Here is a 22957-nt window from a genome sequence, read left to right on the forward strand (position 1 = left end):
CAAGGACTTGAGCATAGTGACATTGCTCTGGCCAGTATAATAGCCAGAATATAGTAAGTACTTGATAAAACTGTTTTAATGCCAGGAGGATAGATTGAAAGCCTAAACTAGGTTAGAAAGATTAAAAGTAGTGGAGCAGAGCCAATGGCCTGAACTGCAAGGTGCTGTGAAAATTGAAGGAAACAGGAGAGAAGGATATGTGGTTTCAGACCCAGATTTCCAGAACCTGACTCAGTGTTTGAATCTGAGTAATTTGAGAATGGTTAGAACCATGGCACATGCAATGGGCCATACATGTAAAGGTAAGCTTGATCTTAGTGTCTCAGAAATATCCAGTAAGTTTCAGAGACTGATTACCCTTTAGCAACATGGCTGGCTAATATAGCTGAAACCAATTCTGCAAACACTAAGACAAGACATGTAGAGATTCCTTAAAGGAAACAAGATTTTTTTGTTGGCTTATTGGTTTTACTTTGTTAAATGTTTTTAGGACTGAAAGTTTCTAATTCAAAATGTGTTAGGGCTGGAAAGATTCAAAGAGGATCACAAAATTTACAAATGAAAGAAATGTGGTCCACTAAACTAAATTCATAGATCATCCAGTTACCCTTTGGCTGCTCTGTGAAATTCCTTTTCTTTTAAAAGACTAATTTTTTAAAGAGAAATTTTAACTTCACAGCAAAATGGAGGGGAAGGTGCAGAGATTTCCCGTATACCACGTACCCTAACACGTACACAGCCTCCCTCAGTATCAATATCTACCTCCAGAGTGGTCCATTTGTCACAGTTGATGAACCTACATTGACACATCATACACCCTAGATGTATAGTTTACATTAGGGTTCACTCTTACTGTTGTACATTCTGTGGGTTTGGACACATGTACAGTGACATGTATTCATCTATTCTAGTTTCATACAGAGCATTTCCACTGCCCTAAAAATTCTTTGTGCTCTGCCTATTTATCCCCTGATCCTCAATCCCTGGCAACCACTTATCTTTTTACTTTCTGCATAGTTTTGCCTTTTCCAGAATGTCATATAGTTGGAATCATACAGTTTTTAGCCTTTTCAGATTGGCTTCTTTTACTTAGTCATATGCATTTAAGGTTCCTCCATGTCTTTTCCTGGCTTGTTAGAGCATTGCTTTTTAGTACTGAATAATATTTCATTTTCTGTGGCACCACAGTTTATTTATCCACCTACTGAAGGGCGTCTTGATTGCTTCCAAGTTTTGGCAGTTATGAATAAAGCTGCTATAGATATCCCTTTGCAGGATTTTGTGTGGACATAAATTTTCAACTCCTTTGGGTAAATGCCAAGGAGCACAATTGCTGGATCGTATGGTTAAGAGTATTGTTTAGTTTTGTAAGAAGCTGCCAAGAAATCTTCCAAAGTGACTGTACCGTTTTTTTTTATTCCCACCAGCAATGAATGAGAGTTCCTGTTGCTTCACATCCTCACCAACATTTGGTGGTGTTCTGGATTTTGGCCATTCTAATAGGTGTTTAAATCTACATTTCTCTGCTGACATATGATTTGGAACATCTTTTCATATGCTTATTTACCTTCTGGATATCATCTTCTTCAGTGAGGTGTCTGTTAAGGTCACTGGCCCATTTTTTAATTGGGTTATTTTCTTATTGTTGAGTTTAAGAGTACTTTGTACATTTTGGATAACATTCCTTTATCTTTTGCAAATATTTTCTCCCATTCTGTGGCTTGTCCTCTCATTCTCTTGACATTGTCTTTCACAGAGCAGAAGTTTTAAATTTTAATGAAGTCTAGCTTTTCAGTTACTTCTTTCATGCATTATGTCTTCAGTGTCGTATCTAAAAAGTCATCACCATACCCAAGATCATCTAGGTTTTCTCCTGTGTTATCTTCTAGAAGTTTTTTTTAGTCTTGCATTTTATATTTAGGTCTATGAGCTGTTTTGAGTTAATTCTTGTGGAAGGTGGAAGGTCTATGTCTAGATTCTTTTTTTTTTTTTTTTTTTTTTTGCATGTGGATGTCCACTTGCTACAGCACCATTTGTTGAAGGGACTATCTTAGGTCCATTATATTGCCTTTGCTCCTTTGTCAAAGATCTGTTGACTATATTGCCTCAATTTTTTGATGCTCAGTTATGAGTAGAATTTTAGGAACTGGATTTATTCTCATTATCCTCTATTTGGGCATATTTTCTACAACAGCCTTCCTTCTAATATTTTCTATTTTCTGATGTTTCTTTGGTATTAAGTGGGACATCCTTAAAATTTTGTAAGTGAGAAATGATCTTCTATCAAAATTATATTATTGTAGATGTGATCCATGGTTCTAACAAAGTTGGAATACTGGTATAAATACGTAGGAGTAAAACATGGTGATTCATAGGAGGTCATTTGACCGATGTGCCAGAAAATAATTGGACACTGTTCTCTTCTCCTACACCCCATCCCTGATCTCCAACCACCAGCTGAGACTCCCAGCCACAAATGTAAATATTCAATCATCCTAGCTATCCTTACAAAGATGAAGTGCCCTTTCAAGTTTGCCTAACCTGTCTCTCCAGATAATGAAGAGAATCATCATCTCATTATTTTGTAGTAATCTATTTCTCCTTTTTTTTTTTAAACCAAGGTCATCTTCTGTAAACTATTAGGAACACTGATGCCTCCTATGAATGTGGAGGCATCCATTTGTTACATACTTTATCTTCTTCAACCTTCATAACAATTCTCTGCATTCAAACTACAAATCAGCTTTTAAGAATTTAGGTAACTAGACAAAGTCATACAACTGGGAGGTAGCAGAGGTGGAATTTAACCTTTCCTCTGCCTGATCCTCCTAACTAGTATCCCTTACCTGCTATGCTGAGTTTGGCGGTGTTGAAACGCACTGAGCTTCCTTGGAATTTCTGGGAAGTTTGTAAATTGAATGATCATTCTTGGATAAATGTACATTGGATCTAGTTTGGTCAGGGATATCTTTTTTTTTTTTAATGTGTGTGATAACAAAGGTTTTGAAGTCCATCAAAGTGGCCCGTAAATGTCTGAGAACTTCCCTAGCTTAATTTAGATTTTCTAAAATCTGTGAAGGCATCTTCAGTTTTGGAGTCACAAAATCTCTACTTCATAGATCCCAAGGAGAGCCCATCAGCTTATGGGCTCACCAAAGCTCAAAGTCCAGTTGCTTCAGGTAGCCCTGAGAACGAAAGGTTAAAAAAGATCGTCTCCAAAGAAGTGCAAGAGAGAGTAACACTATTGTCTGAAACTGCAAAGGGGAGAACTAATCCTAGGTACTTCCCAGTGGTTCCCAAGTGCAGTTGACCCTTGAATAGCACAGGTTTGAACTGCACCAGTTTACTTATATGTGGAATTTTTTTCAGTAGTAAATACTATAGTACTACACAATTCACGGTTGGTTGAATCTGTGATGGGGAAAGGCAGATACAGAGGAACCATGCATACAGGTGGCCGGCTATCAGTTATACGTGGATTTTCAACTGCGTGGAGGGTCAGCGCCTCTAACCCCTTCATGGTTCAAGGCTCAGCTGTACTGAGATGCAAATGGCAGAAGTATGGGAAGTGATGACTTCATCAGAAATGGAGCAGGACTAACAATGGAGTGAGCTGTTCCCGGTGGTGTGCTGGGTGACCTTCCAACAGCTCTTGAAAGCTTACTGTTACACATTCAGGAATTCTGCAAGCATGGTAGCTTAAAACTGTCCATGATGTGAGTATTTACACTGCGGAAATTGGCAAACACTAGAAATAAGAGATCTTTTTTTTTTTTTTTTTTTTTTAAATGGAAACTGCATTTAGGAATTTTCATTTTCACTTTCAATGCACTTTGCTTTTGTCCTTCCATCCTTAGTTTTTTGTTTGTTTGTTTGTTTTGTTTTTTTTAATTTTTTACTTATTATTTTTTTAAAGTATTTATTTATTTATTTATGACTGTGTTGGGTGGGTCTTCGTTTCTGTGCAAGGGCTTTCTCTAGTTGTGGCAAGTGGGTGCCACTCTTCATCGCGGTGCGCGGGCCTCTCACTATCGTGGCCTCTCTTGTTGTGGAGCACAGGCTCCAGACGCGCAGGCTCGGTAATTGTGGCTCACGGGCCTAGTTGCTCCACGGCATGTGGGATCTTCCCGGACCAGGGCTCGAACCCGTGTCCCCTGCATTGGCAGGCAGATTCTCAACCACTGCGCCACCAGGGAAGCCCGAGATTTTATTTTCAAAGAACTGATTTACCAGCACGTCATTGGCTCTTCAGTAAAGAAGTGAGCTCCCTGTCATTGAAACTGTTGAAATAGAAACTGATGATTTGCTAAAAGATGTGTTGCAATAAGTGGAATAAGGAAACATTAGAAGGCCTCTAAAGTCTTATCCAACTAGGTTCTGCCTTGTCACTTGAATGCACTGATCACAGTGCTAAGACCAGTGAGACTTCTGTTATTTGAATTTCTTTACTGGAGCTATATTGTCCAACATCCACTCCTAATCTGCTCCTTATGAGTCTGCAGTGTTTTGCCCTCTCCTGAGCCCTTTTTGTTTCAACTTTTAACAGAAGAGTTTCCATAGACCATAGGGCTGCTTGGTTTTGAATCCTAATTCTACTATTGACCAGCTGTTTGACCTTTGGAAGGTTACGTAGGCTAAGTCTCATGTTCTTTAGCTGTTAAAAGCAGATGATAAAAGTACCTCTCTCCAGTAGTTGTTCTGACTCTTAAATGAAGCTAGTTCATATAAAGGGATTAGTACAATGCTTGGCCATACTAAGAATCTAGTACATGTCAGTTCTATGTCCACTTAAGAGGGTAATGATTCTATTTTTTTTTCTATTTCTTAGAGCTTTTTGACTCCAAATTTTACAAAGAATTCCAAGCGTATTTTTACACTTTACTCAGCTAACTAGATATGTTTCTGAATTTGTCTATAAAACAGATTTTTTTAATTTTATTTATTTATTTTTATTTTATTTATTTATTTTTATTGAAGTACAGTTGACTTACGATGTTATGTTAGTTTCTGGTATACAGAATATATATAAATTATTTTTCAGATTCTTTTCAATTAGAGGTTATTACAAGATATTGCATATTGTTCCCTGTGCTATACAGTAGGACCTTGTTTAGCTTACATAAAGTAGTGTAGGGGGAACCTTCAAGATGGCGGAGTGGTAAGATGTGGAGATCACCTTCCTCCCCACAAATACATCAAAAATACATCTACATGTGGAACAACTCCTACAGAACACCTACTGAATGCTGGCAGAAGACCTCAGACTTCCCAAAAGGCAAGAAACTCCCCACGTACCTGGGTAGGGCAAAAGAAAAAAAAAAAAACAGAGGCAAAAGATTAGGGACGGGAACTGCACCTCTGGGAGGGAGCTGTGAAGGGGGAAAAGCTTCCACACACTAAGAAGCCCCTTCACTGGCGGAGATGGGGGGTGGCGGGGGGGGAAGCTTCAGAGCCATGGAGGAGAGCGCAGAGGGCAAAGCGGAGAAATTCCTGCACAGAGGATAGGTGCCGACCAGCACTCACCAGCCTGAGAGGCTTGTCTGCTCACCCACTGGCCGGGGCAGGCGGGGGCTGGGAGCTGAGGCTCGGGCTTCGGAGGCCAGATCCCAGGGAGAGGACTGGGGTTGGCTGCGGGAAGACTGCCTGAAGGGGCTAGTGCGCCACAGCTAGCTGGGAGGGAGTCCGGGAAAAAGTCTGGACCTGCCTAAGAGGCAAGAGACCATTGTTTCGGGGTGCACAAGGAGAGGGGATTCAGAGCACCGCCTAAACAAGCTTCAGAGACGAGTGTGAGTCGCGGCTATCAGCGCGGACACCAGAGATGTGCATGAAACACTAACGCTGCTGCTGCAGCCACCAAGAAGCCTGTGTGAGAGCACAGGTCACTATCCACACCCCTCCGGGAGTCTGTGCAGCCCGCCACTGCCAGGGTCCCGTTATCCAGAGAAAAGTTCCCTGGGAGAACACATGGTGTGCCTCAGTCTATTGCAACATCACTCCAACCTCTGCCACTGCAGGCTCACCCTGCATTCTGTATCCCTCCCTCCCCCTGGCCTGAGCTACAGCCCCCCCCAGGCAACCTATATGCAGAGGCAGGGCCAAATCCAAAGGTGAACCCCAGGAGCTGTGTGAACAAAGAAGAGAAAGGGAAATTTCTTCCAGCAACCTCAGGAGCAGTGGATTAAATCTCCACAGTCAACTTTATGTACCCTGCATCTGTGGAATACCTGAATAGACAATGAATCATCCCAAAATTGAGGTGGTGGATTTGGAAGCAACTGTAGACATGGGGTTTGCTTTCTGCATCTAATTGGTTTCCGGTTTTATGTTTATCTTAGTTTAGTATTTAGAGCTTATTATCATTGGTAGATTTGTTTATTGATTTGGTTGCTCTCTTCCTTTATATATATATATTTTTTTTCTCTTTTTGTGAGTGTGTATGTGTATGCTTCTTTGTGTGATTTTGTCTGTATAGCTTTGCTTTTACCGTTTGTCCTAGGGTTCTGTCTGTCACTTTTTTTTTTTTTTTCTTAGTATAGTTTTAGCACTTGTTATCATTGGTGGATTTGTTTATTGGTTTGGTTGCTCTCTTCTTTCTTTTTCTTTTTTTTATTACTTTTTTATTTTTAATAACTTTAAAAATTTTTATTTTAATAACTTTCTTTTCTTTATTTATTTTTCTTTCTTTCCTTTTTTTTCTCCCTTTATTCTGAGCCGTGTGGCTGACAGGGTCTTGGTGCTCTGGCAGGGTGTCAGGCCTGAGCCTCTTAGGTGGGAGAGCCGAGTCCAGGACATTGGTCTACCAGAGACCACCCAGCCCCACGTAATATCAAATGGCAAAAGCTCTCCCAGAGATCTCCATCTCAACGCTAAGACCCAGCTCGACTCAATGACCAGCAAGCTACAGTGCTGGACACACCATGCCAAACAACTAGCAAGACAGGAACACAACCCCACCCATTAGCAAAGACGCTGCCTAAAATCATAATAAGTTCACAGACACCCCAAAACACACCACCGGATGCGGTCCTGCCAACCAGAAAGACAAGATCCATCCTCATCCACCAGAACACAGGCACCAGTCCCATCCCCCAGGAAGCCTACACAACCCACTGAACAAAGCTTACCCACTGGCGGCAGACACCAAAAACAACGAGAACTACAAACCTGCAGCCTGCAAAAAGGAGACCCCAAACACAGTAAGTTAAGCAAAATGAGAAGACAGAGAAATACACAGCAGCTGAAGGAGCAAAGTAAAAACCCACCCAACCAAACAAATGAAAAGAAATAGGCAGTCTACTTGAAAAAGAATTCAGAGTAATGATAGAAAAGATGATCCAAAATCTTGGAAATAGAATGGAGAAAATACAAGAAACATTTAACAAGGACCTAGAAGAACTAAGGAGCAAACAAACAATGATGAAAAACACAATAAATGAAATTAAAAATTCTCTAGAAGGAATCAATAGCAAAATGACTGAGACAGAAGAACGGATAAGTGACCTGGAAGATAAAATAGTGGAAATAACTACCGCAGAGCAGAATAAAGAAAAATGAATGAAAAGAATTGAGGACAGTCTCAGAGACCTCTGGGACAACATTAAATGCACCAACATTCAAATTATAGGGGTCGCAGAAGAAGAAGAGAAAAAGAAAGGGACTGAGAAAATATTTGAAGAGATTATAGTTGAAAACTTCCCTAATATGGGAAAGGAAATAGTCAAACAAGTCCAGGAAGTGCAGAGAGTCCCATACAGGATAAATCTAAGGAGAAACATGCCAAGACACATATTAATCAAATTATCAAAAACTAAATGCAAAGAAAAAATATTAAAAGCAGCAAGGGAAAAGCAACAAATAACATACAAGGGAATCCCCATAAGGTTAACAGCTGGTTTCTAAGCAGAAACTCTGCAAGCCAAAAGGGTGTAGCAGGACATATTTAAAGTGATGAAAGGGAAAAACCTACAACCAAGATTACTCTACTCAGCAAGGATCTCATTCAGATTCGACTGAGAAATTAAAACCTTTACAGACAAGCAAAAGCTAAGAGAATTCAGCAACACCAAACCATCTTTACAAAAAATGCTAAAGGAACTTCTCTAGGCAGGAAACACAAGAGAAGGAAAAGACCTACAATACCAAACCCAAAACAATTAAGAAAATGATAATAGGAACATACATATCAATAAGTACCTTAAATGTAAATGGATTAAATGCTCCAACCAAAAGACATAGACTGGCTGAATGGATATGAAAACAAGACCTGTATATATGCTGTCTACAAGAAACCCACTTCAGACCTAGGGACACATACAGACTGAAAGTGAGGGAATGGAAAAAGATACTCCATGCATATGGAAATCAAAAGAAAGCTGGAGTAGCAGTTCTCATATCAGACAAAATGGACTTTAAAATAAACACTATTACAAGAGACAAAGAAGGACACTGCCTAATGATCAAGGGATCAATCCAAGAAGAAGATATAACAATTGTAAATATTTATGCACCCAACATAGGAGCACCTCAATACATAAGGCAAATCCTAACAGCAATAAAAAGGGGAAATCAGCAGTAACAAAATACTAGATATCAGTTACAGGAAGAAAACTGTAAAAAATACAAACACATGGAGGCTAAACAATATGCTACTAAATAACCAAGAGATCACTGAAGAAATCAAAGAGGAAATCAAAAAAATACCTAGAAACAAATGACAATGAAATACTACAAACCCAAAACCTATGGGAGGCAGCAAAAGCAGTTCTAGGGGGGAAGTTTATAGCAATACAATCCTACCTCAAGAAACAAGAAAAAATCTCAAACAAACAACCTAACCTTACACCTAAAGCAATTAGAGAAAGAAGAACACAAAAACCCCAAAGTTAGCAGAAGGAAAGAAATCATAAAGATCAGATCAGAAATAAGAAAAAAGAAATGAAGGAAACGATAGCAAAGATCAATAAAACTAAAAGCTTGTTCTTTGAGAAGATAAACAAAATTGATAAACCATTAGCCAGACTCATCAAGAAAAAAGGGAGAAGACTCAAATCAATAGAATTAGAAATGAAAAAAGGAGAAGTAACAGCTGACACTGCAGAAATACAAAGGATCATGAGAGATTACTACAAGCAACTATATGCCAATACAGTGGACAACCTGGAAGAAATGGACAAATTCTTAGAAAAGCACAACCTTCTGAGACCGAACCAGGAAGAAGTGGAAAATATAAACAGACTAATCACAAGCACTGAAATTGTGACTGTGATTAAAAATCTTCCAACAAACAAAAGCCCAGGACCAGATGGCTTCACAGGCGAATTCTATCAAACATTTAGAGAAGAGCTAACACCTATCCTTCTCAAACTCTTCCAAAATATAGCAGAGGGAGGAACACTCCCAAACTCATTCTACGAGGCCACCATCACCCTGATACCAAACCAGACAAAGATGTCACAAAGAAAGACAACTACAGACCAACATCATTGATGAACAAAGATGCCAAAATCCTCGACAAAATACTAGCAAACAGAATCCAACAGCACATTCAAAGGATCACACACCATGACCAAGTGGGGTTTATCCCAGGAATGCAGGGATTCTTCAAGGATTCTTCAATATAAGCAAATCAATCGATGTGATAAACCAAATTAACAAACTGAAGGAGAAAAACCATGTGATCATCTCAGTAGGTGCAGGAAAAGCTTTCGACAAAATTCAACATCCATTTATAATAAAAACCTTCCAGCAGGCAGGCATAGAGGGAACTTACATCAACATAATAAAGGCCATATATGACAAATCCATAGCCAACATCGTTCTCAATGGTGAAAAACTGAAACCATTTCCTCTAACATCAGGAACAAGACAAGGTTGTCCACTCTCACCACTGTTATTCAACATAGTGTTGTAAGTTTTAGCCACAGCAATCAGAGAAGAAAAAGAAATAAAAGGAATCCAAATTGGAAAAGAAGTAGTAAAGCTGTCACTGTTTGCAGATGACATGATACTATACATAGAGAATTCTAAAGATGCCACCAGAAAACTCCTAGAGCTAATCAACGAATCTGGTAAAGTAGCAGGATTTAAAATTAATGCACAGAAATCTCTTGTATTCCTATACACTAATGATGAAAAATCTGAAAGAGAAATTAAGGGAACACTCCCATTTACCACTGCAACAAAAGAATAAAAATACCTGGAATAAACCTACCTAAGGAGACAAAAGACCTGTATGCAGAAAACTATTAGACACTGATGAAAGAAATTAAAGATGATACAAACAGATGGAGAGATATACCATGTTCTTGGATTGGAAGACTCAACATTGTGAAAATGAGTATACTACCCAAAGCAATCTACATATTCCATGCAATCCCTATCAAGTTACCAATGGCATTTTTCACAGAACTAGAACAAAAACTTTCACAATTTGTATGGAAACTCAAACGATCCCGAATAGCCAAAGCGATCTTGAGAAAGTAAAACGGAGCTAGAGGAATCAGGCTCCCTGACTTCAGACTATACTACAAAGCTACAGTAATCAAGCCAGTATGGTACTGGCACAAAACCAGAAATATAGATAAATGGAACAGGATAGAAAGCCCAGAGATAAACCCACACACATATGGTCACCTTATCTTTGATAAAGGAGGCAAGAATATACAGTGGAGAAAAACAGCCTCTTTAAGTCGTGCTGGGAAAACTGGACAGCTACATGTAAAAGAATGAAACTAGGGACTTTCTTGGTGGTGCAGTGGTTAAGAATCCACCTGCCAATGCAGAGGACATGGGTTCGAGCCCTCATCCAGGAAGATCCCACATGCTACGGAGCAACTAAGCCCTTGCGCTACAACTACTGAGCCAGTGTGCCTAAGCCCGTTCTCCACCACAAGAGAAGCCACCGCGATGAGAAGCCTACACACTGCAACAAAGAGTAGCCCCCACTCTCCGCAACTAGAGAAAGCCTGCGCGCATCAACGAACACCCAACCCAGCCAAAAAATAAATAAATAAATGTATTTTTAAAAATTAATGAATTTAGAACACTCCCTAACACCATAGCCAGAAATAAACTCGAAATGGATTAAAGACCTAAATGTGAGGCAAGACACTATAAAACCCTTAGAGGAAAACATAGGCAGAACACTATATGACATAAATCACAGCAAGATCCTTTCTGGCCCACCTCCTAGAGAAATGGAAATAAAAACAAAAATAAACAAATGGGACCTAATGAAACTTAAAAGCTTTTGCACAGCAAAGGAAACCATAAAGAAGATGAAAAGGCAACCCTCAGAACGGGAGAAAATATTTGCAGATGAAGCAACTGACAAAGGACTAATCTCCAAAATATACAAGCAGCTCATGCAGCTCAATATCAAAAAAACCAAACAACCCATCCAAAAATGGGCAGAAGACCTAAATAGACATTTTCTCCAAAGAAGATATACAGATTGCCAACAAACACATGAAAGGATGCTCAACATCACTAATCATTAGAGAAATGCAAATTAAAGCTACAATGAGGTATCACCTCACACTGGTCAGAATGGCCATCATCAAAAAATCTACAAACAATATATGATGGAGAGGGTGTGGAGAAAAGGGAACCCTCCTGCACTGTTGGTGGGATTGTAAACTGATACAGCCACTATGGAGAACAGTATGGAGGTTCCTTAAAAAACTAAAACTAGAACTACCATATGACCCAGCAATCCCACTACTGGGCATATACCCTGAGAAAACCATAATTCAAAAAGAGTCATGTACCACAATGTTCATTGCAGCTCTATTTACAATAGCCAGGACATGGAAGCAACCTAAGTGTCCATCGACCGATGAATGGCTAAAGAAGATGTGGCACATATATACAATGGAATATTACTCAGCCATAAAAAGAAATGAAATTGAGTTATTTGTAGTGAGTTGGATGGACCTAGAGACTGTCATACAGAGTGAAGTAAGTCAGAAAAAAGAAATACCGTATGCTAACACATATGTATGGAATCTAAAACAAAACAAAAAATGGTTCTGAAGAACCTAGGGGGCAGGACAGGAATAAAGACGCAGACGTAGAGAATGCACTTGAGGACACGGGGAGGGGGAAGGGTAAGCTGGGACGAAGTGAGAGAGTGGCATGGACATATATACACTACCAAATGTAAAATAGATAGCTAGTGGGAAGCAGCTGCATAGCACAGGGAGATCAGTTCCGTGCTTTGTGTCCAACTAGAGGGGTCTCATAGGGAGGTGGAAGGGAGACGCAAGAGGGAGGAGATATGGGGATGTAGCTGTATATATAGCTGATTCACTTTGTTATACAGCAGCAACTAACACACCATTGTAAAGCAATTATACTCCAATAAAGATGTTAAAAAACAAAAAAAAGAAAAAGAGGTGTGTATCTGTTAATCCCAAGCTCCTAATTTATCCCTCTCCTGCCTCCCCCCTTTAGTAACCATAAGTTTGTTTCTATGTCTTTGAGTCTGTTTCTTAAACAGATTTTTGTGTATTTAATTCTGCTCTCTTATTAACGTTGTAGAGTCAGAGACGCAGTCTTATGAACCACTTTATCAATGGAAATGAACAACAGATGTTTTCAATGTTAGCAGACTATGGCAGCCATATAAATTGCAGTTCATTGGAGACCTAAGAACCTGGAAAAGTTAAAAATATGACACTGAGGGTTCCGACCCACCCCCCAGTCTGAGGAAAATGGTGGTGAGAGCATAACAAAGGTGTTTATTTTGGGTATAAACTGTTCTGTCATTTAGCAAACTTTGTGATATGTTTATAAAGACACAAGAGAAGTAGACACACCCAGAGTGGTTATAAGCAAAAGAGCTCATAACCCGTGGTATGGAAGAGGCCTGTTTCTAGAACTCACAGAATATCTCTCTAAAATTTCATTCCTGAAAAAGAATAAAAGTTTCTATTGATAAGGAAATGAGAGACCTATGTAGTAACCATTGTTTCTGTAGATATTTGCTATTTTGTGTCTTCTAAATACTTGTCATCTGTGCATAGCCTATTATTGAAATACAGGACATTATTCAGAGCTGAAGGTGCATATATGTACTCTAAATATTTGTCTTACATATACAGTGCACATATGTGGTTTTCATCAGCTTTAAATATGCTGGAAATTTCTGACTGGCCCCTTTTGTGAATACCAGCCTCGGGACTATATGTGGTAACACAGTTCCAGACACTAGTCTTAATTCCTGCTCTGGCACAGATCTCTTAACATGGCAGGCTGAGTGTGAGGAAATCATGGCTAATATGTGTTCCTTTTGCCTTTGGGTATGCTGTACACAGATTGCTGTCAAGTAAATAGAGCCCAGTTTAAAGACCATTTTGATCAGGCAGTTAAGGAAATGATTAATTCCTTTTCATTTGGGCTGCATGAGTGACGTCAGTATTTTCTGTAGTTTTTTGCTCTTTGGATACCTTGGGCTTATGAAACAGTGACATGAGAAACATGTTCGGAAGCCTGGACTACTTGAAATGGTGTTAAAAATCTAAAGATCACGTTCAGGATGTAGGGTCCTCGTTTAAGGGTCCACTGATCTTATTACTCATTTTCCAGAAACACCCCTGGCTCTGATCATCTTTTTTTTTTTTCTTTGACATTTAGCTACCTGATATATTAGATTATCCAAATGAAAGTATCAATTGGATATTTCCCCTCCTTCCCCTTCTACCAATACCATGTTGGCAGATGAAAAGAAAAAAAGTGGTTCAAAAATATTTAATGGTGAAGTCAGATTCAACAGAAGCAGAGGTGGAAGAAAGAAACCTAACTGCTCCACTTTGAACACACATGTTTTCCATACACGGTGGGTTTTCTTCAGTTTTCATAATTACAATTTCAGGCAGCATCCCTCCACTCCAGGACAGTTATCCATGTGTGGGTGACCCATTTCCTGTGCATTTCCTTCCTCCCACCCACCTCTTGGCCACATTAATGCTACTTTGTGTCACAAACGATACCACAGGTGGCCAGAGCAGGTTTTGAAAAAGAAAAAATGAAATGGAAACCTGTCAGTGTTTGCTTTGTGTTAAATTAAAATATTTGGTGAGGAGAGGCCCAAACTCTTGGCTAGAATGAGACTTCCGAAAAACATGGGCATTTTGTAAATCTACACTGTTTCTTTCATGATCTGTTAATCAAGCATTAGCTGGCTGGATATCTCTGACGAGGTCGGAGGAGCAAGCGTTTGGCAGATGTGAACTTGGATATAAAGTGGAGAATATGCCCTCACTTCTGGCGTGTAAGCGATAAGCCAATATTGACTGAAATCCTAGACTAGACTTGGTTTAATGCATAGTCTTCTAGAGGCTTACAAAGGAGCCAAAATTCACACACAAGATTCAACATTCAACCACAGTTCAGCAGAATTCAGTAAGTTGAGGTTGGACTGTGTAGAACAGAATGTTTTTTTTATGTGTGTGTTGTGTGTGTGTGTTGTGTGTGGTGTGTTGTGTGTGGTGTTGTGTGTGTGTGTCTGTGTCTGTCTCTCTTCATTCCTAAGTTCAGGGAAGGGGAAGAGCTAGCCAAGTGGGAGGCAGTAGGTCCTGAGCTGTGCTCCAAAAACTGGGGAGAGAGGGGAGAGTGGAATTGGATCAGTGTAGTAATAGATGGTGGTGCAGGGCCTCAAGTGCCAGAAAGAAGTCAAGAAAGTGACAGAAAGTTACAAATGTTCATAAAATATATAAGCCCCTATTTTCAATGAAATTGATATTATCTGTGATGAAAAATGGGTACACCATTTGTCAGAATGAATCCATAAAACTACTCAAGTGTGTTTATAATGTTCGACAAAGGTATTAGAGGTATCTGCCACTAGTTAGCATTTGATTTTGAGGGGTAAAGTTTGGAAAGAGGTGAGCTTCCATTTAGGTTGTACTTAAAATAAAAGTCAAGTCATGGCTACAAAGCCCGGGACGACCTGACCTCTGCTGCCCATTCTGATCTGCTACCTTTTATGCCATTTTCCTGCTCATCCACTAAGCTTCAGCTAGACCCCATCTTCTTTCTCTTTCTTCAATGCACTCATCTGTTTCTCACCTTATGGCCATTGCATTTGCTGTGTCCTCTACCACGACAAGGTCTAAGCTCTTGGGCAAGCCAGCTCTTTCTCATCAGTCATATCTCAACTCACATTTCACTTTCTCAGAAACTGGGATCTTTTCTGACCGTCCCCCCCAGAGAGGTGTGTACTCAGACTGCTCAGCATTGACTGCCATATTACCCTCTTCAATTCCTTTAAAACATAAGGAGTGTTCTGAATGGTCTTCCTTGTTTTCTTTATCATCTGTGTTTCCCCTTTAGAGAGGTCATGAGGACAGGGACCTCATCTTCCATGTTCACTGCCATACCCCAGCATGTAGTAAGTGCTCAATAAAGTATGCGTTAGATGAATCAGTGGCAGTGGGGTCTCCATTATGCTTAGAGCACACAGAGCTCATGTTCTCTTCGCCTCTTGAAGTGCTGAACTGTTACAAAGCAGGAGGAAGATAGTGAATGTTGAGGATCTGGGCTCGCGTTGCCATGGCAGTAGGCTACGGCACACCCCTTTTCCTTTGTTCCTCTGCTGAGCCTTAAGAACCTGGAAAACGCCACTCACTGGGATATTTCATAGAGATGGACTTTGAAGGAGTAATTGTGTGGGTTGGATGAATGCTAGTCAATTATATCGGGAAGAACTGCTGGTTTAATTTATTTCTTGATGTGTTTGTATGTTGTAGCCATTGTGGAATGAAATCACTACACCTAATGAGCTAAGATTCGATGCCTCTTCAGCCTGCCCTTCGAAGCCCTCACGCACATTTTCCTGTGCCTGTTCCCTGTCTGGACTCTGCACTCTTCTTCTCTCCCTTCTCAAAGTAGCACTGAATGAGTCTGTTGGCTCCCTACAAATTATGAGACAACACTCATTGTTAATTTGCTGAAAGAAGTTTGAAGAAACTGTTATTTTTTCTCATTAATGGGTTTCTCACAACAGTGGCACACCTCTGGCTGGCACCATGCAGAAGCTGCCGGGGGTTTTTTGCAGCCAGGCTTTTCTAGTTGCCTGTTTAAGAAATTATAATGTATATGTTCTTCAGTTATCTAGTTTGGGTTTATAAATGAAATGCTACGATCCCTTTTTATGTGTCATTAATACATGCTAACAATAAAATGGTGCACCCATTATTCTGCTGTTGAGATATACTTTATTTATCATGTTTTTCCGAAGGTATTAGAACAGGGCAGAACTGGCAGGAGAGATTTCTGTCTTGCTTTCCTTCCCCACATCTATCCTTCCTCCCTTCCCCTGTTGTCATGTTGGAGATCTGAGCTTCTACTTGAACAGACGATCCACCAAATTCCTGTTAATTTAATGCATTGTCTTAAGTAGTAGGTGATTTTCCAGCCTCCTCACTATTTGGTAATCTGCAACGTCCAGTTCTCCCTCTTACACCTTTAGCACTGCAGTGACAACACACATCCCTGCCAGTCAGACATGAATATCGAAGGAGCCTGGAAGAGAGGCTACACGGGCAAGAACATCGTGGTCACCATCCTGGATGATGGCATTGAGAGGACCCATCCAGACCTGATGCAGAACTATGTGAGTATTTGCTGTGGTCAGAGCAGCTTCCCTCCTGGGAAACAATGGAACTCATGTTAGGATGCTCCAAAAGGGGGAAAACCACTGAAAAATGCAGCCAGCGGGTACAATAGGCTCTGCGTGTTGCTCCCGTCTTATAAAGCATGCACTCTTGGAGGGCAGGAAGCAGGAGATAAGGCTATCCCGCTATCCACTTCTGTGTGCCTTTGATGTTCTGATGACAAAATGCAGGTGATAAGGTAGCAGAAACCCCAGCACCAATCCCACGTGCTACTGACAACATCCACTCTTCTCAGCAGTTCATCCATGCAGCCAGATAGCACTCCTCGTTTCCTTTATGGAGAAAGCGTGCTTAGAACTCTTCTCAAGTTATTCCGCGAGTCTCGTTCTCTCTCTGCCTCTCCGTTTTTAAAGGACAGTAATGAACGGCCTCCCAGTAGTCCTTAGGAATCAGTCAATTCCCTTGCTTAAGAAAGGACTGAGATTCCAGGACTCAGAACATAAGGTGAGCCCAAGGTCACAGAGCAAGTGAAAGGGCTGAGACTCAGTACTTTCATTGAAAACCACAGTCTTGATACCCAGTGCCCACTGGACACTGGGGTCGGTTTCTGTCCCTGGGGTCCCCTTAACCACCATGATATTTCCTGCCTGGAAATAGGTCAATGACCCCTCTCTCTTCTACTCTCCAGACGCCTCCTTTTCCATCAGCTTCTCCTTCCTAAGTTTGGTTAAAAATGCCATAATTATCTCCCAATATGCCATTCTCTGCTCAAATTTGTTTCTCATGACACCTTGGTGTTCTCCCTAAAATATCTCTTTTGTTACTTAAGAGCCTGCGGTGCCTCCCTCTTATCTGCAGATGCAGCTCTCTGATTCCTGTCAGGACTCAGCAGAGACTCCTGGTGGACCCCACTCAACACCAGTGCTTTCTAAGCTCTTTTCTGTTGACGACTGCTTCCACTAGAACACTGGTATCACTGCATACCCACTAGGACTTCAGTCACTTTTACCTATGTCCCTCTGTGTCCCTTCATAACTCCTTTCAATCCCAAAACTTTGGTTGTATGAGTTTTCCTATATTGTATTTCATGTTGTTATTGAAAAAAATTTCAAAGTTGGTGATTTTCTCTCAGCTTACAAGTTTCCTCTCACAGCCTTGAAAATACAAGCAGCTGTAAATCATGATGAAGTCAGGACTCGTATTGATCCTTGAGGAGGAAAATCAGGGACCAGGGTGGGAAGCTTTGCTTCGTGTTTACGGAAGGTCCCCACAGAAAACCCTAGGCTATAACTGGAGGACCACATCTCCTCAGATTTTTCTCTTCTCTGTTCTGTATTCATCACCATTAAGGGAGTAGTGTCAGCAAGCCCAGCCCATCTCACGGTGCCCTGAGCTTGTGGAGAGTTCTGAGAGGGGCCCGGCGCATAGCTTCCCGTTGCACATTAACACAAAGGACCCACCATCCTCGCAGGCCTGCTGCCTTTCTCTCCTCTTTGCTCCTCGGTAACTGGTAGACACGGCAGTGGCCCATTGTCCTGGACTCAACTCAGAATGGACATGGCCTTTTCCTTAAGGCGGACATACTGTCCTCTTGAAATCTGCTATTTCCACCCCCCTCTCTCCGTCGCCCTCTCTCTCTCTCTCTTCTTCAGCGTGGGAAGACATGGTTTCCCTGCACTGTGGGAATGACTCCCTGTATCTGTCTCTCTGACCATCTCTCCTCTGGCTTTTTTCTCATCTGCCACTTTATCTTCTCATGAAACCATTTAGGTAGCAATTGCCATATATGCTCTCCAATGTTTATTTTTCATTTGCTCAGTCTCACTTATTGCATGACACTTGTTCTCTCAATTAGTTTTCCTTTTGTCACTCAAACCTGAAAAGATTCTCTTTTGATCTTTGCAAATAAAATACTTCCAAGTCACTTCCTTGACACATCAGAAACTACCACTGGCTCACACAGCCACCCGTATTTCTGACCTACGAAGACGTTCCTTCACTCAGGACCACCCAATATCACCTTATACTTTTATCAACTTGAACTGCTTTGTCTCTCAGTATTCTACCCTGTTGCCCTTTTTGTTTCAAAAATTCAGCTAAGAAACTTCACAAATCGATTTTTACAATGAAAGGTTGAAACAGTTTCTCCTAAATTAGATGATTTTCCCTAAGGTTGAAAAACAGAGAGGGAGAGAGAGAGAAGGAACTGCCAAGTTCATTTAGTTCTCATTTGTACGAGACACTTGATTGGCTGCCCTTATCCTGCCTCCAAGCACACTCAGATAAACTTGTGTCTCTTCACAGAATGGAATTTCAGAGGTAGAAAGGAACTTCAGTTCAGCCTCCTCATTTGATAGGGTAGACACTGAGGCCTGAAGACTAAAGTGAGTTAGCCCAGGTCATATAAAGAACAGAACTGCGCCTGTCCACTGCCTAGCAAAGAAGTCTTTCTTATCGTATGCAGTACAGTTTTTACAGGGTGTTCCTACTCCCCACTGCATAGAAATGCATTTGATTAAACACAAAGAGCCTTAACCTAAATGTGATTGCATTCTTTACCTCTTTCACTTTTTTCTCCCTGGAAAGAAAATTCTCCAGAATTCACCTGTGCAATTAGCAGTACTGGTGCCCTTTTGATTCTCCTAATGTTAGAGCTGGTGAAGAGTAGAGAAAAGCACATTGGATGGGGTGGCTGGGTTCCAGTCTTAATTCCATAGGCAATTCGTTTCATGCCTTTGGCCAAGTTACGTAACCTGTCTCGGGCTTCTGGTTCCTTATAAGTGAAATTGCACAGTATTGTCCTTCATGCTCTAATGACTGCTGAGGTGGGCTGCTTTGTATGTTCCTTTGTACGGGAAGCAGAGACTTATCACCTTTATATGTCATGTATATTTTGCTTACTCCCCCCAAAAAATTCAGACTCCATGTACTTTAAGTTATTTTCAGAAACAAGAGCCTTTGATAAAGACAGAAAACAAAGATAGCATTTACTTTCACTAAAACTGATAACAGAAATAAATCATCATAAAGCATCAGAAAATTCAAAACATCCTAAATTAGTTCTATCTATGGTGATATAAATTTGGATGATGGAACAATCCATTAATTTTTTTTTTTTTTTAGTAGTTTGAAGATTTTTCACAATCATTTAAAAAAGCAAACAAATAAATTCAGCTTTGGTTTCAAAGAAACTTCTGCTTCATTTTGAAACTTTGACATATAACAAAATGTTAATCATTATTTTGGTTGGGGCAAAAGACCTTTTGGTGTTAGTACGAAGTCTTGAATTGTAGACCCTTTTACAGTAGATAAAACATCTGAAACCAGACAAATATTGCCTAATAGAGGTCCCAAGATACCTGATATAATAGATTTCTAATAATGATTTTTAATTGGCTTGCCAATTATTTGTGAATGATTTCTGTCTCCAAAAATCTTTGAATTGTGATAAGGAATTTGCACACTCAAGAAATGAAGTAAGGAATACAGAGAGAGTCGGCGAAGAATAAATCACTGTCTTCTAGGTGTTCTAGCAGTACTTCACAGAGAAGGTGGTTGTCGAGGACGTCTTCAAAGCACTGGGGTGAGGGGTCAGTGCTAGGTATGAGGGAAAAGTGCTGGCAAGAGCGGACTGGACACGTCTTTGGTCTGTAGAGAGTATTTCTTCACCTTCATGGGGAAAGATATGACACTGATTATTACAGAACAAGGCATCCTGACACCACCGGACCATGAGTGTATTATTTACTCTAATTACTCTCTTGCAGAAATGTGTTTCAGGAGGCATGAGCCTTCAGGGGCATGGCTAATTAATGAACGTCTGTCTCCTTTCTCTCTCTCCTCTGTGACCATAGGATGCTCTGGCGAGTTGTGACGTGAATGGGAACGACTTAGACCCCATGCCTCGTTATGACGCGAGCAACGAGAACAAGTAAGGCCCAAGTGGGGGTACCTGGCATGTGGCCGGCAGGGAGCTTTGTTTTCTGCTTTTGCGGAGGGAAGTGTTTTTTTTAAAATCTTTGGTAACAAATGATCCCTAATTTGCTCCAAGATAAACAACTGTCTTTCCGCTAAAGCTTCTGGATATAAAAAGGCGCGGTCCACATAGTAAGAATGGTTGCAGAGAGAACTCTGTGGAATGACTTGAGGGTGCGGTTGGGGAATATCGTTCCTCAGGTGTTCATTGGCCTGTGACCCATTTGTTTAGGGATAGGGGTGCTAAAGGGAGAGGCAAAACGAAGTGCCCCCCGAGAGGGTTACTTTATTCTGTTAAGTTCAACACATTTGATTGAACGCTGTGCTTGAGGTCTCTGCCAGCGCTTTCTGATTTGCTTCTTTTTCTCCTCTACTTTGTAGTGATTGTGTTTTTTACTGATATACCTGAAATACCTCTATGGTTTGCCACGTATGGAACACATTACCTTTCTTATCCCCACAGGCAAGAGCCTTAGAAACCCATGGAACCACGTTTACACTTTCCAGTTAGTACAGTAGTTTTCTTGAAACCAAATGAAATACACATCCATTTCTTGCTTATGATGATCCAGGTATTTTTAAAAGATTAGTAGGCGTTTCTAATCTCTAGATCACATTAACTTTTTTGCTTTTACTGCACAGTTTCTCTAGGATAATGCTGTGATTTAGATACTATCATTTGAATTTTTATTTACATGTTTTTGTTTGGAATCACACAAGTTATAAAGAGAGGTGTTTTACCCATTTATTATGTACTATTTCTAGCCTGCATTTTTCTGTAGGGAAAAGTTTCTCAGCTGGTATTATTTAAGTAAGTCAATAAGTTTAGATAAAACCAATGCGGCCTAGATAATTGTGACTGTACATGGGTTTTTCTTTTTTTTTTTCCCCTCTTCTTACCATTTACAAAGAAGCCTCAAAAAAGTTACTGTGAAAAATGCTGTTTTTTAATATTAACGAGTCAATATTATAAATCAAATTCAGTGGTGAAAGCATTAACATACAAATTGATGTAGATAGAATTTTCCAGAACTTTCCAAACAAGAAGAGAAAGGGCCCTAAAGTAAACTGGATCCTTTTCTTTCAAGCCTGGTCATTACTGTCTAGATTACACTGTTTAAAGTCATGGTCAATTTCACGCAAAGGGTTACAATTTGAGACAATGTGAGCTAATTTATTTAACCTAATTTGCAAACTAGCATGAAACACTGAAGAAGAAACTGGAAGCTTCCATACTTAAAAGGTCACCGATAAATTTCACTCTCCAGTCCATTCTGCTCTAGTGTGACACATATACTCCTAAAAATACTCGTACTCTGCAAAGTCTAAAACCATAGAGTATTAGGAAAAGCTTAGAAGCTTCATCAGTGACACACAGAAAAATGATAGTGACCTATTAAAAATTATTCATGTTAACACTTTATTCATGTTAAGTGGTTAAGAAATTTATAAAACTATAATAAATGTGGCACTTAATCGTTTTTTAAAATTTTTTAAATTTAAAAAAGTCCTTTGTTAAATTATCTTATTTTAATTTCAGCCCTTAGATGTGAAGGAAAAAACAAGGCTCAGACAGGTCAAGTGGATAAGGGTTAAACAGGTAATAAGTGATGAAGAAGTTAGGAAGCAAAGAATCAAACTCAAGTGGTTTGTTTACAGACTCTTGCTCTGCGTATTATACACAAGGCCAGAGCCCTTATGGTAATGAAAAGGAACATGATCCAAGTATCTTTCATTTAAATGAGTTGTAACTAGAGATAATTGGTTTCAATAACAGTAAATTTGAGAGGAAGAAAGGCTGAATTATTGACCAGAATATTTGGAGAATACAGAGTGCTGAGCTGACCTTGGACATCCTGTCATAAAGAAGGCTCGAGACTGCATGCCAGTCTGATACTTCAAAATAGTAAGGATATGATTCATAGCTAGGCTGGGTTCAAAGTCCGTTTCCATCAATTTTATACTTAATGTGTCTTATCATTATGAAATTAAATTCTAACTAGTATGTTTATAATACAATTCTCTTGTGACACTGACTTCTTAAGCTGCACTGTTCTTTTTAAATTTTTTATACAATTTATAAAGTTTACACTCCATTTACAGTTTTTACAAAATATTGGCTCTATTCCCTGTGTTGTACAATACATCCTTGTAGCCTATCTTACACCCAGTAGTTTGTACCTCGCACTCCCGACACCTGTACTGCCCCTCCTGGCACTTCATCTTGAGTAAGACCTGAAATTTGCTTATGGAAGTGTGTACCCATTGCATCTACTTCTACTCACATGCCTGCCACTCGGTGTGCAAGAAAAAAAGAGGAAGAAAAAAGAGATAAAGAGGAAAACTTTGAAGAAGAACAGAGAATA

The 22957-nt window shown here is 40.1% G+C and overlaps 1 protein-coding gene across 11 annotated transcripts in view; it reads left to right on the plus strand.

The window, feature by feature from the left end:
- The window catches only part of PCSK5 (proprotein convertase subtilisin/kexin type 5), a 489089-nt gene that overhangs the window by 112919 nt on the left and 353213 nt on the right, over window positions 1–22957 (plus strand). For all 11 annotated transcript variants that reach the window (XM_036855671.1, XM_036855664.1, XM_036855665.1 and 8 more), the window contains 2 exons: window positions 16472–16615; window positions 20471–20547. In XM_036855671.1, coding sequence (XP_036711566.1) covers window positions 16472–16615; window positions 20471–20547 — 221 coding nt within the window. The remainder of the gene's footprint in view (window positions 1–16471; window positions 16616–20470; window positions 20548–22957) is intronic.

The sequence above is a fragment of the Balaenoptera musculus genome, chromosome 6 (assembly GCF_009873245.2).
Source record: "Balaenoptera musculus isolate JJ_BM4_2016_0621 chromosome 6, mBalMus1.pri.v3, whole genome shotgun sequence".
In the NCBI taxonomy this organism is placed as follows: Eukaryota; Metazoa; Chordata; class Mammalia; order Artiodactyla; family Balaenopteridae; genus Balaenoptera; species Balaenoptera musculus.